The 14,712-nt window shown below is 40.4% G+C and overlaps 1 protein-coding gene across 4 annotated transcripts in view; it reads right to left on the bottom strand.

The window, feature by feature from the left end:
• AP1AR (adaptor related protein complex 1 associated regulatory protein) overlaps window positions 1-14,010 on the bottom strand; it is a 1,076,438-nt gene extending 1,062,428 nt beyond the window's left edge. For 2 of the 4 annotated variants that reach the window (XM_044061545.1, XM_044061546.1), the window contains exon 1: window positions 13,624-14,010. In XM_044061545.1, the coding sequence (XP_043917480.1) occupies window positions 13,624-13,694 (71 nt within the window). In that variant the 5' untranslated portion in view covers window positions 13,695-14,010. The remainder of the gene's footprint in view (window positions 1-13,623) is intronic. The other 2 variants (XM_044061542.1, XM_044061544.1) reach the window with 2 other exon arrangements.
• Window positions 14,011-14,712: the final 702 nt, after the last annotated feature.

Genomic DNA, 14,712 nt, shown 5'->3' with positions numbered 1-14,712 from the left:
CTCATCTATGTAATACATGCTGTAATGTCTGTATTATTTTGTATGCAGTTTTGTATTTTGTATCTGTGAAATTACAATAAAAAGAAATTTTCAAAAAAAAAAATACTTAAAAAGTGCTTATGACACATCAATATGACTGTTTAAACAGTTATGACTGTTATTGTTACTGCAAAACATACAATAAAGGTTTGATGTTTTGTTATTCAAATGTGTTTGTTCCAATACAAAGCATGGGATTTAAAAGAAGCCTACACTATGATATTAAGTCCATTTAAAAATGCGCTTAACATTATGGCACTATACATACTTTTCATAAAATGTTTTAATGTTTACCTGTTATAACCAATTATTGTGTGGAAAATGTGTGCCCGTTCAAACTGTGCAAAGATTTAGAAAATGGGTAATGTTTAACTTCAGTGAGTTAGTACCTTGAAAATTATTTTAGCATTCTAATATTAAGAATCCTGTTGGATATTATTAATGAATCTGCACAGATGTTTAACCTGTGGTATCATTTAGTGTGTGTGTCTAATTAATCTGAAAAATTATTTTATAAGGTAAATATTCTGAGGAATTTCAGCGAAATGTCATAATGCTTACTATAACAACGTGAGTCTGAATGCATGAGAAACAGTGAGGATGAAGCAAAACTATGTTGGTTGATAACTAGGCTCACACACAGTAAATATAGATATAGTTGAATGTGTTGCAAAGTTGGATGTATATTGACTGCAGTATTACTTTATTTGCTGATTGTAAACAAGATCTATACAAACTGTTACAATATTTATCAAGTAAAATGGAACTTTTCCTACTGGTTAAAATGGAAGTTTAGTCTTTACAATGAGTCACTGCTTATGGGCAAAATGCAAGCATCATAGAAGGTCTTGATATACAGAAGTGCTTACAAAAATAGCAAAGTTGCTATAGATGACTGCATTTTAAGAAGATTAGCTGCTTGCAAAGCAAGATACATAGAAGTAGCAAAGCTGTCACACATAATTATAGTTTAAGATATGCAGGCTACACAATTATGACCGATTATGTATTAATTGCTTTATGAAATTATGACTTTTGAAATAAGGGTTGTTGCATGTTATTGTTTAATTACAGTTTGAGTAGTTTTATATATATATATATATATATATATATATATATATATATATATATATATATATATATATATATACACACACACACACACACACACACACACACACACACACACAAATTAATGGGACTGAAACACGGTAGATTATTTTAGTATACCAATGCAGCTGGCAACTGATTGTACCTACTGCACATATCTGGTGTGTTAAGGCTGAGAAGCCTCTACATTTGGGTAAGAAGTAAAATACATTTGCAAACATAGTAATGTTATGTTGTACTGAGTTTTCATTGGTTGGTTCAATTAAGGGGTTAGTATGCTATCTAGGGGAATATTGACTGAGGCAGGCAGCTGGTTAGGTGGAGGGGACAGGTATGGCTCACTCCCTTCGTGCCAAGGTCTCATCAGCTTTCACTGAACATTCCTGAAATAAACTTGCCTGTGACTCTGGGATGGTTACCTTTGTTTTTAAGCTGGTATAAAACTTGTACTTTTTCTTTAATATTGTGCTACAGGCCTTATGTGGAAGGACTGGTTTTGGAAGTGCTATAGGACAATGTTATATGTTTAGGATATGTTGGCTTGATGCTCTTTTTACCAGGGATTAACTGTAACTGATACAATGTTTTGGGCAAGATATGAATTTTAATATTCTCTGATATATATGTTGATGAAAGTTATGATACTTAGGCGAGCTGGAACAATTTCTATGCCTATATGGAAAAACTGGGGAAAAAAGGTATCAAGATGAATCATGCAAAATACTGAAAATAACAAACCTTCACAGTAAGTTGTATTCTCCTTTGTCAGAAGCCAGTTTGATACATAAGGCTTGGCTGATCAGGGTTCAAGAAAGTTAGCAGCAATATACCCTCTCTTTACTGGTAATAATGCTTTACATGAAGTAATCGTTATTAATATTCTTCAATGCTGGATGTCACCAAACATATCACCCAGCAATAAGAGTGACAAGTGTTCTCTCTTGACAAGTTTGCCTTTTAATAAATGAAAGCCCTACTCTAGTAATTTTCACAAGTATAACTATCGCAACCCTTAAAGAAAATTCCCACATGACCTTGCTCTCGCACACTGATCTCCGGTTCTCTTACAACAAGACGTTTGTTTCATCTGTATTCCTCACCTCCTTCAGAACAAATGTTTCTCATTCTCTGCCTGTGGACGTCATGATGGCCCAAAATCAAAACTCAAGAAACATAACCAAACCTGAGAACAAAAGGAAACAAGTGGATTACCATGCATACATTATTCACCGCCAATTCAAGGTGGATTCTATCTTCACAGAGGCAACATTTTGAGGTACTACACAGCCTTTTCCAGATGATGTGAAAAAAAGCATCTGTTAGGAACACCCTACATGTTTCCTATTTGGGCCTCCCTTTCAGAAAGTCCTTAATCAACTAGACAACAAAGACAAGATATCTGAGAATGTGAAGTGTATGTTTCACTGTTCAATCTCTAGAGATTCTAGAAACTTCGTCTAATGCTTGGCTTTTTATATGAAGCAGAACGAGGAAACAGCAGCATTCCCAAAACAGGTAGTATCAAAGGCAGCAAGCCTATGAGCCTAGGAAGCACAACAGAAGCCATCAGAGTGATAGAAACCAAGTCAGCATGCCAAGTCTGTTAACAACTATTCAACCCAACATCAAGTACAGGAATATAAAGACCTAGGAATGAAAATCACTGGGAATCTGTCCTTTGATAAACATGTTAGTAACATCAAGCTTTGAGGCAGATGGGTCTAATGTTAAAGGCAATTTCTTTAACAGAGGAGACAGACATGGTCATGCTGTACAAAACCTTTATGAGACCAATTTCAAAAACTCAAATCAGTCCATGGTAAATGCATTAAAAGAATCCTTTCTGTTCATGATTTAAGTTGCATGGGTAGATGCATTACACAATCTATATTCTGTTAACTGTAGACATTTTTGGGACAAGATTATCCTACCTCACTCTGTATTCAGGGATGAAGTAATGTAATCATTATTAAACTTAGATATGTACACTACCTCCATAAGACAGGCAAAATAATTGGAACTTCTTTACAAATCTGAATGAATAAACTAGGTGAAATAACTATCACTCAAGTTATTTGGAAAATCTGGAAAAATTACCTTATTTTTAAGGAACTCTGCATCACTTGTAATGTTTAAAATCAGTTTGGACACTTGGTTGGGAGGGACATGAGACTTTCAGTCAATTGTTTAAGGAGCCAGTGTTTCTTGGTGGCCTTAGGGACTAAACACTGGTCATCAAAAACTTTTGCACCTGTGAAACATATTCAACATCTCTAAACACTAAGGGCAGCATCTTCCCATTTTACAGTGGGATGCTTTCAATCCATCACTAAGAAATGGGTCAGAGAGATAGTGTCAGCAGATTATACCAGTCTTGTGCCGCAACTTCCAGCACCTATCTGTTCTACTAAAAGACATCAAATCTACCTGACCTGATCTCTCATTCTACAATTACAGTTCATCTAAGCCATTCAAAAAGTGCCTGTATCAGACTAAGTTCTTAGATCCAGAAAAGGAGGACAAGTGGAGGCCTGTCTTATCTAGTAACTTTGGACTTGCAGGATACGTATCGCACTACTCCCAATCCATACAGCACAGACATCACTTCTCGTACTTAATATCTTGAACTCTTGCCATTTGGCCTTTCTACTGAACTGACAGCATAATCAGTGAGATCTGACACTAACAGCTTTTTGGCTAAGACTGATGGGAACACATCTGTCATTCACTAGATGATTGCTTTATTCAACACATTTTCCTTTGTATCATTTACACGGCACTTAAAAAAAGAGTCTGCGGTGTTTCCAAAGTTTGGGCATCTCACTCAGTTATCAAAAATCAGATCTGACCACATCTCACTCAGAGGTTTCTAGGAGCAGAAGCATTTCCAAAAGCTCTCCAACCAGGCCAAGGTACAAACTATGATTTCTTTTTCATTATTTTTTCATAGTAGAAACAAACGACCATTACAACATTTTTAGGGGGTCTAAGCTACACATATTTATCCATTTCCAAGTGTACCAGAGATGGACTAAACATGTGGAAAATGCAATGTTGCAGGGATCTGTGGAATTAAGAGCTCCCATCCTTTGGATTACATTCTCCCACTACTTGCAGCATTGGTGAGGACGTATTTGTAGTGACACTCCCCCCAGTTGTTAATCAGATGTGGTCTCTTTTTCTGAGGACGTTTTTGTGGTAACACCCCTCCTCCAGTTGTTAATCAGATGTGTTCTCTTTCTTCCTGACAATCCCATGTCAGAAGCTCTTCACAAACTTAGTGGATTACGTACCACGGGTGGATTACGTACCACGGGTCTCATTCCTAGGGAATGAAATACAAGGTGTACTGCCTCAGCTAAGAAGCAACACATTAACGTCAAAGAAATAAAATGTTATCCATTCATCCTGCCTTCACAACCTTCAAGTCATTTCTGAAACTTGAACATCTGCAAAATATCATACACGATACATCAGTGACATGGCACAAACAGCTAGACACTCGTTCTTACACCCTTCAACAACTAGTAATAATTTGGGAACAGGGACTTTGTACAAACTTGATTCTATATGCCATCCACATTTTAAGGCAGTAAAATAAACTGGCAGACAACCTAAGCAGAAGAATACCGTTCTTTCTCTTGTCTCACAAGTTAGCACCAGAGAAGAATGTTTTTTTCTCAGCATAGTGAAGAGCTATGCTTACTCAAAAGTGGATCATTTTGCCCCCTATTCAAACATCACCTTCCAGTGTTGTTATTCAAGCTTCCACATGCCAAAATAATGATGAGCAATGCCTTTTCCAATAAATGGAGGCAAGGACTAAAATATGCTTCCCTTCCAACACCTCTAATTCCAGAGTCATTTTGAAAGTGAAAATAGAAAACACAAACCTCTTACAAATAGATAATTGATTGTCAAGACAGCCAAGGTTTACTCTAACACACATATAAATAGCATAGCCCACAATGTTAACACAACAGAAAAGCAATGCCCTGCATCTGAAACTCATATCTCCCAGCCTGACAGCTTGGATGATCTTATTTTAAAGCTATGCAGCCATCATTTCTATGCAGAGATATTGTTTATCCTGAAGGAAGCTATGAGGCACACCACCAGAAAATTCTTCTTTTACATCAGAACTGTAAGAAGAATGTTACAGATCCAGCTTCCTGGCAAGTGCCACACGCATTGCAATATTTTACTTCTTTATTTAATGATGGCTTGGCCTCTTCAGCTAACATTCACCTTTCTTCCACTTCTGTCTCTCTACCTCTAAATCCGCCATTAATCTCTGAAGCAGCTGTGAAAAAGTTCTTGAAAGACGCTTTCAACAGGTCCAGTGGTCGCAGGTTAGAATTTTATAACTTTGCAATTAAGAATAACTCCTGTATTGCTCTGCAGGAAAGAGGGATGAATCCAAGACTATGTCCTGAGATCAATTAGTTGCTCGGGCACTGAAGGAGCTGGGTGTGGAAGTAAGCTGCTGACATCAGTTTAAACATCCTGTGGGAATGGAAGCAGTCTAGCCTGTGCTGGCATATAGGTTCATACTAGGCTATCTGCCCTAAGGCATTTATAAGCCTAGCCAGAATGTGTTTGGCTTTCGCCACCCATTTTAAATTTATTTTGCTATGCCCTTTTTCGAGGTTAGTATACTGTGCCTCTGTCTAACAGTGACACAGAAGTGATACCCGGGGTAAACCTACGATCTCCCATCCACTCATCAAGATTCCTCTTGAAGAGAGTCAATGAGGGACTCTGCCTAACCTGGACTGGGATTTTATTCCAGAGTGAAGGGAGCCTCTGGGTTATGAATCTGTCCCTCCGGCATGTCCTATTTATTTCAGTGCTGAGGTTCAAGTCTCTCGAGTACGTAGCTCGATGGGATTTGGATTTTCTGAGGTGCAGCATGTCCATTAATTCTGGGTTGGACATGGCTTTATACGTCAGGCACAGATCGCCTCTGAACAGGTGGTATGCCACTGAGTAGAGCTGGAGTTTCTTTAACCGGGCAGCATATGGCATCTGTTTGAGCCCTTTGATCCTCTTGGTGAGGTACTTTTGGGGTCTTTCCAGTTGCTGCAGGTGTCTGGTAAGGTACATCCCAAAAGGGGCATTGTACTCAATTATGGGCCTGATGAGAGATGAGTAAAGAGGCATGATGACCTCCCCTGATCTAGATGTGAATCCCTTCATGATTAGGTGGGCTATATAAAATGTTTTTCTAACCACTTTGGCCACGTGGTTGTCAAATGAGAGATTGCTATCAAATTGGGTCCCCAGGTCCCTAATTACTTCTTCTGTACTTAGTGGATTACCACCTATGTGGTAATTTGTGGGCACTTTGTTTTTGCCAAAGAGGATGACTATACACTTTTTGGCATTTAGCTTAAGGCCATGGCTCTGGCACCAGTTGTCTGTTTCTATGAGGCTCTTTTGGAGGATTCTAGTGTTGGCTGGAGAGTCAATTATGGCGCCCAGTTTGCAGTCATCTGCGAACTTGGTCAGCCACAGTCCTTCTGTGTTGGCCTGTACCTCCGAGAAATATATACCGAACAAGAGAGGTCCCAGGACTGAGCCTTGTGGGACACCACTTGTAACCGGTTTGGAGTATGACATGGCTCCAGCAATTCTAACCATGTGGGTTCTGTCCTTGAGCCAGTTTGCAATCTATCTAGTGACATAGGGGTTTATATTTAAGCTGGTGAGCTTATCTGTAATGCCCGAGTGGGGTATTGTATCGAAGGCTTTTGCGAGGTCCAGGTAGGCTGTGTGGACCACCTTCCCCTCATCAATGGCCTTGGTGACTGTTTCAAAGAAAACAACCAGGTTTAAGAGGCAGGATCTGCCCTTAACAAAGCCGAACTGGGGAGGATCCAGTGTCTGTAGGTCCCCAATATCTTTATTTATGAGGTCCATGATGATCCTTTCCATAGCTTTGCAGACCAAGCTAGTCAGGCTTATGGGGCGATTTCCAGGATCCGTTGAGGCACCACCTTTATGGAGAGGGACCACTGCTGCTGTACGCCACTCTTTGGGCATATATCCTGTAGTAAAGCTGAGATTGAACAGTAGTTTTATGTTTGGGTTTAGCTCTTCTTGGAGTTCATGTAGGACGCAGCCCGGGACACCGTCTGGTCACATTGATGCTGTGTTTTTTGCTTTGGAGAGGGCGGCTCTTACCTGAGCATCTGAGATGTCAGGGGGGCAGCACTCTGCTAGGATAGATATTTGCCCTTTTGGTGGGGGGGGGGGGGAGTTTGCGCTGAACCTGTCAGCTAGGATGTTGGCAATGTCTGTGGGTTCAGTGTATTGTTTGTCATTTTGGACTAATTCTGAGCATATCTGGGAATTACCATCCAGGTTCCTAACATAACTAAAGAAAGCCTTGTGATTATCCTTAGTGTCCTGTGCAATTTTTCTCTCGAAGCTGGCCTTACACAATTTTATGAGTGCCCGTAGTTTTTTGCTAATACTGATTAGTGATGCCTTCCCTTTTTGGGATTTTGCTCTATCATTTAGTAGCTTCCTCCTTCTATTGTATAGTTTGTTTATGGCTGGGGTCCACCAGACAGGACGTCTGCCTTTGGAGGATTGGGTCTTGGTTTTATTTGGGATCGCATGATCCATGCATTCCTGAAGGTGTTCACAGAATGCATTTATAAAGGATTCTGCGGTCTGGGCCGTATTTTCCACAGGCCCGGGGCTTTGAAGGATTCCACCTCGGTTTTGAGGAGTGTAAAATTTGCTTTAGAGAAGTTTTTCACTGTGGTTTTCTGGGCAGGGGGTGGGGTCGGGATGTGAATATCCAGTGAGATTAGTTTATGGTCTGATCTTACCAGTGAGGGATACACTTCTGGTCTGGAGCATAGAGTCCCCATGTTAGTGATGATCAGGTCCAGTATGTTTTCCCCTCTTGTGGGAGTGGTAACAAGTTGTTCCATAGCATTTGAGTTTATAAATTCTAGGAACCTTTGGGCTAGGGTGTTGGAGCTAGAGTAATGCTCCCAGTCTATGTTTGGGTAGTTGAAGTCACCCAATATAATGGTGTTTGGAGAGACCTTCATATTTTCCTGTGTTCTCAGGAAGGCCGAGTGGGGTTCCTGGGTTTGGGAGGGTGGTCTGTAGCAGGCTAGAAACTGGAAGGCAGTTTTACCCACTGTTAATTGCACATGATAGTCTCTGATGCTTCGTGCTTTGCCACCAACCTGGAGGTGTGGGTGTCTTTGATTAATATCGATACTCCCCCTCCTTTTGTAGTTCGGTCCAAGTTTTGGGGCCGAAAAGCATGGTATGAGGTATAACCTGGTAGTGCTGGGGTGCTCTCGGGAGCCCTGAACCAGGTTTCTGTTACTGCACAGATATCGATGTTCTCCATGCTAAGGAGAGTTTCGAGTGCGTGCATCTTGAGGTTTAGACTTCTGGCGTTGAGTAGCATTACTCTTAGTTTCTTATCCCTTGTGATATCTATGGAGGTGAGTTTGTCTTTTGAGCCTTGCCTAAAAAAGGCACTATGGGGGTAGCAGAGCCTTTGCCAATATCCGAAAGCCCAGAGGTGACAGGTGCAAGCCGTCCCTAGCGAAGCATCGTGGCTTGTCGAGCATATCATCCCAAGCTGACAGGCATTGGATTCCCTTTGAATGACACCAGTACTTAAGCCAATTGTTGAAATTGATCATCTTGTCTTCATATTGTGGCATCATTCTTGGTGAGGGCAAGATGCTACTCAAGGTCAGGGTCATACCGGCCTGGGCTACATGCTCAGAGATCTCCTTTATGTCTCTTTTCATGTAGTCCAGGGAGGTACGTCTCAGGTCATTCACACCAGCATGGACAATGACTGAGTCATATTTGTACTTGCCTTGGAGTGACCCGAGTGCTTGTGTTATGTGGCGGATCCTAGCGCCTGACAGGCTGCTCACCGTGACCCTCTCCTTGTTCAGCCTGGTGAGCGGGACGTCAGTGTGCCTGACGATAGAGTCACCTATTACAAGTGTATTAGGTGTGTTGTTTAGTCTTAAGGGCTGTGACTGTTCGGCAAACTGGCTTTGTGAGATATGTGTTGCACGTGTTTTGTTTTGGGGTAGCGGTTGCTTGGGTTTCTGCTTTGGAGGTCTCTGCTGCTTAGGCAGATTTTTATTTAGAGTCTCTGAGTATGTTTTTGTGTGATTATGTGTTTGGTTTGCTGTCATGGTAGGTCTATGTGAGACTGGAATTGTAGTGAGTGTGGTTTCCTTCTCCTCCTGACTGGTTATGCCAGTACTGAGTTGAGAGAGCTTAGCCTCCATTTTGGCTATATGGTTGCATCTCTCACATGTGTTGGAATTTGTTGGGAGGAGGAGAGGGTTGTCTGTGTACATGAGGCAGTTGTAACATTGCCTCAAGATTCCCAGATTCACCAGCTGGACCGGAGAGGAGATTGACAACTGACCTTTGGACATGCTAGAATAATATTGGGAATTCCTTAATAATTGAAAACAAGGGCCAGTGGGGAGTGAGGGTGTAGTGCTTTTAATTTTTAGTGCTGACTTATATAATTGCTTTAGTGAGCAAGTGCCAGGTAACTTAAGTGCAATGTGTTACAGGTAACTTAAATGCAAAAACAACAAACAGTAACTTTCTTTCAAGTGAAACAAGGAAATAAGTACAGTAAGCAATGCAGATATCACTAGTGAGCCACAGAAGCGCTGAGAAGCCGCGTATTAGGTGGAATTAGCGTTCCAGGGAAATAACAAGCAAACAAGCATATAAACAAAGCTAGATTCAGCAGGCCTGGATCTACTCTATGCTACAGCAAACAAGGTGTACCAATTTCAGTAAGATACAGTTCAAATATTCAGGGACTATAAACCTTTAACCAGAAATTCCCAGCTCAGAAGGGCAGAGTCCAGCCTCTTCTCCCACAAGAGTGCAGACCACGAACCTTCTTAATGTAAAATAACTGGCCTGAAGCCCAAGTGCTTAAACCAGAACTAATACACTTTAATAACAACAGACACTGGGCTCTCAATCAGCAGTTCCCAACTTAGAAGGATGAAAGCTACCTGTCCTGCCACCACAGTGCATGCCACAAACCTTCCTAATGTAAAACAACTGGTCTGAAGCCCAAGTGCTTAATCCAAAAGATTTAGAATGATAGCTACACTTTAATCAAGTTACTACCAAGCAGTAGTAAATACAATTGAATACTTTAGAGAATGCCTGGATTAGTGCTCAAGTTACACAAACAAAGCTAGATCCAGCAGGCCCGAATCCAGTCTATGCCACAGCAAACAAGGCGCACCAACTTCAGTAAGAAGCAGTTACTAGTGAAGAGGTGTACAGCATGCAGCACGTGAGCAAGGGATGAGTTCTTGGCACTGTCGAGCCAAGTTCAAATGGAAACCTTCATGTGGCATGTACAGAAACGCGCACACACACACACACACACACACACACACACACAGGCATTGAAGATCCTCACATTATGTCAGCAGGCATATCAACTGACAGAGAAGGGTTACGGCTATACAAGACATGTAAGTGTACACCAGCTGCTGGGCGAGAGTTCAAGGCCAAGTTACGGATACATAAGAAAACTATGACAGCTGCCTGGATGATGGCCACCCACGACTGGTTCTCAACCTATGGGAGAACAAACAAACAGTCTATTTGATCATGGGTGGCTAATGGCTGGCAAGCAGCAGGAGAAAAAAAGAAAAGAAAAACTGGAATTGCTCTTCCTTCTTTTGTGTGCACATTTTTAACAGAAGGCAAGTATTTCTCTTAGAAAAAGTGTTTCCTAGTTAGTTAACTTAGAAACATTTCTGAAATGCAAGATGATGTATACAGAACCATACACAATGTTCTGCAAAGACAAGGTGTCATTGAGAAAAAAATTCCCTCCTCACTATAGGTAGACTCTGAAATAACACTGAACCACGAAACTAGGTTATCAGCTTCATTCCATGAACACTGAAGAACTCTTCATAGTATGAATATATACAGGCTTCTCAGGTGCTGTACAAAAAAATTAAATAATAATAGCTGCTTGTGCCATTTATAAATGATGCACAGGATCAAACAGGCACAACTCAGATGTTGTCAAGTGGTTGGGTATCCACATTAACTTTTGTAATAACTATTATAACAAAATGTTAATGCAGAGGGGAAGGTATAATCCTCAAGGTTAGCCAGTACCACTGTAGACTTTTTCACAAGTGTATCTGTGAACCTACTGCCTGGAGATCTACTCATGTATTTTCAAAACAGTGCAAACTGGATGACCAAATCAAAGGGTAGAGTAATATGTTATTCAGTTATCTATCCTGCATAGCATGGCATAAGCCATCCAGCCCTTTAGAAGAGCTTAACGTAAATTGCTTAGTACTGTCATAAAAGTGAGGCTCCTCCTTATGATGAAGTTAGATGAATAATGCAAACCTACTCACCATAATAAAATGTGTGGATATGTTTATTGCTGCAGGACAGACAGACTCCAGCCAGCACCAAGGTGCTGCACCTTGTTTGGTATTGTGGCTCAGTACATGGTTAGTTCTGTATCAAACTCATATTATGGGCTTTTTCACTGTAATTAGTACATATATCATTACAGATACCCATACTAAAGTCTTCCAGTACCAGTTAGCTGAGACGTGACACAGTATGTGGTTAGAATATAGTTTATTATATTTATGCTGATGTGTTTTCCTTGCTGTGGTTTAGCTCCTTTAAGGGTCCCTTGAACTTCCTAAAGTACATCTGCTGGTGTGATACCTCACTTTGGCATTTCAAGAGTAATAAATATGAAGAGTGGTTCACATGATGCAGTGTTTTTTTGTTTGTTTGTTTTTTTACAGCCTGGCCTTTCTTTAATGACCACATTTCAAGACAGCAGCCACATGTCCCTATGGCTGTCTAACTCCCAGTAAAGATCACACTAAGGTACTGATGTTCACAACAGTAATACATAAAGACAGCTGCAGCAATAATCATACCATTCAAATTTCTACTATTATGATGAGAAAGTAATCATGTACTTAAGTCAAAAAATACTCATTTTCAATATACATTTTAAATTTGAAATATTGAAATATTCCTCTTTCTAATTTACCACTATATGTATGTGCACACCCTTGTCCATTACTCTCCTTTGAGATGTCCTTATACAGTTCCAGCACTATGTTTGATGATATCACTTACCAGCTTCCATTTAATGCTATTTTAACATATCTGATCTTCAAAACACCCAAATGGCCCAAAAAGTTCTCATAATTTATAAATCTTACAAAATCATTCTCTGGGTTGCTACATATCCCTCCTGCGCAAACACATAACCACGTCAACCATGCTTACTACCTTATCATAGCATTAAACAGTTACATTGTGTTCATATCTGAAAACTTGCCAGCTATGACTCTGACACTATGGGTTTTAAAGTACATTTTGGAGCTTATGACCAAAATTGTCTGATTCACTCACTCCAGGTGCCCTTATTCTAGATTCTTCACAGGCTTGCTTCTGTCATAATCACTTATTCCATGTTAAAGTCAGCTAATGTTAGTATGAAAACTAGCAACATGAATTGTCTAGGACAAGAAGTAATTACTGTTTAATTTATCTGGGTAACATTTTGTATGTCTGATCAAATCATTCTGCAAATTCCAATATTGTGACTACAGGTTACAGAAAGTAATCATCTTTCCTCCAAAGCAGATACTATATCAGTATAAAAAGGTTTTATAATGTAATACAACCGAGAATGATTTCTCCCACTGGAAAGCCCACAGTTACAGTCATATCTTAAACATTTCAGAGGAGGTCTTCTCAGTTAAGTAACAATCATCTTTCTCAACGGTCAACCTTAATTATGTTCATATTTAACCCACTTCAAATCCCAAATTTTCCTGACAATATTATTGGGTTTGTTCACTAAGAATGAGAACCCAACTGCACAAAGCTCCTTTCTACTTTTTCACCCATACTTTGCAGTCTTTCAAACAATATTACATCACAAGGCTCAAAATATCACTATTCATGGGCAAAGTACACGTGTGGGGGGCAGTGGTTAACAGGTTAAACCAGACTGATTAATTGTAGCTCCTGCTGTTCCTTTCAAGTCACCACCTCGTGACTCTGCTAGGTCTGCTTCCGCATAGTGTTATAGTAATGCAGAGTGTTTAAGTACTCAATATACAGGGCTGCACCCTTTTTGAAGTGCATACATTTTGCAGCATATCCCTGATGCATGTCTCATTCTTAGCTGTTTATTAACAATGAACTACACCGTACAATAGTCGAAAGGAAAATAGACTGTATAGACTCGTACTAGCTCAAAATGCAGTAAGGCACACCACAAGCTGTATCACTTCATTCATTTTTCCTTCATTACCCCCTAATGTCCCATTCACTGTGACATGCATGCAGACAAAGAAACATGCTGTTCCAAAGGCATGCAGTTGGCACACATTTCTCATGTCCGGGATGCCTTACCCTCCTCCTCTTTGAATCCGGTTCGTCTGCTTCCTGAACAGCCCCAAACAACTACTGCAGCAGTTCCCCATTTCATACTGCCACTGCCACCACCGCACCTTACACTCGAGCACTGCACAGGAGCAAGAGGCAGTCACGAAGACCCCTCCTCAACTCCGCAGCTGCAATCCAGGAGGACAGACACCAGGCCACCAGGGCCAACGTTTCTATCTTGGTTCAGTAGCACATGCACATGACTTTGGAACGGTTCCTTGACTCTTGACACCAAAAAGACAAGATGAATATACTTAATGTACAGCACAACAAAACTCCTTCCGTGTTGTTTTGCAATAAAGCAACACACGTTGTGACTGGTTCTGAGTCCCTGGAACGTCACTTCCGAAATATGCACATTTAGCCTGTGTTGTGACAGGTGACAGGTAAAATGTGTTATCCGTTTACGGTCGCAGGTTTGAAGTGGAGATAACATTTTACCGGTTATTACGTAAAAAGCCGAAATCGCACCGCGTTCATTTTAATTTACAACTGGTTCATAAACTTTACGTTTCGATAAAATAAATCACACAGATCACAACAGGTTCGAAATAGCTCATATTCAGGGGGGTGGGTTAACTTTCTTCAAAGTAGGTGGACCAGTAATGCAAGGCAACATGGGGTACATACCTTTCAGTTGTCCCCAATTTTGACTTAAAGTTTACGAATGTCCCTCTTAATCCCGCCTAAAACTGGTGACTTCAGGAGAAAAGGTGCTGAATTGCACTTAATACCTAACGACAATATTGAGAGTTACAAACTTATTTTCCTTCTAATAATATATATATAAATATACACACACATATATATATATATACATATAAATTCACGTTCTCTTATCCTGTCAATGTCTCTAGTTAATATTATATGTTATGTAGTCCTATCCTATCTCGCCGTAATTCTTCCTGGATGGGTTCGGAGCCGATATTCAGCTCTGACTCAGCCAATACTAAAGCTCGAGAGCTTTTACTGGCTCGAGGCTAGCCCCTATCCCATGGTGCCTCATGGCAATTCCCTAGATTTTGTTTGCCACAAAAGCTTCGAGGTTGTGTCTTA

The sequence above is a fragment of the Protopterus annectens genome, chromosome 2.part0 (assembly GCF_019279795.1).
Source record: "Protopterus annectens isolate FY-2018-M chromosome 2.part0, PAN1.0, whole genome shotgun sequence".
In the NCBI taxonomy this organism is placed as follows: domain Eukaryota; kingdom Metazoa; phylum Chordata; order Ceratodontiformes; family Protopteridae; genus Protopterus; species Protopterus annectens.
This window is presented reverse-complemented; position numbering and strand designations above follow the sequence as displayed.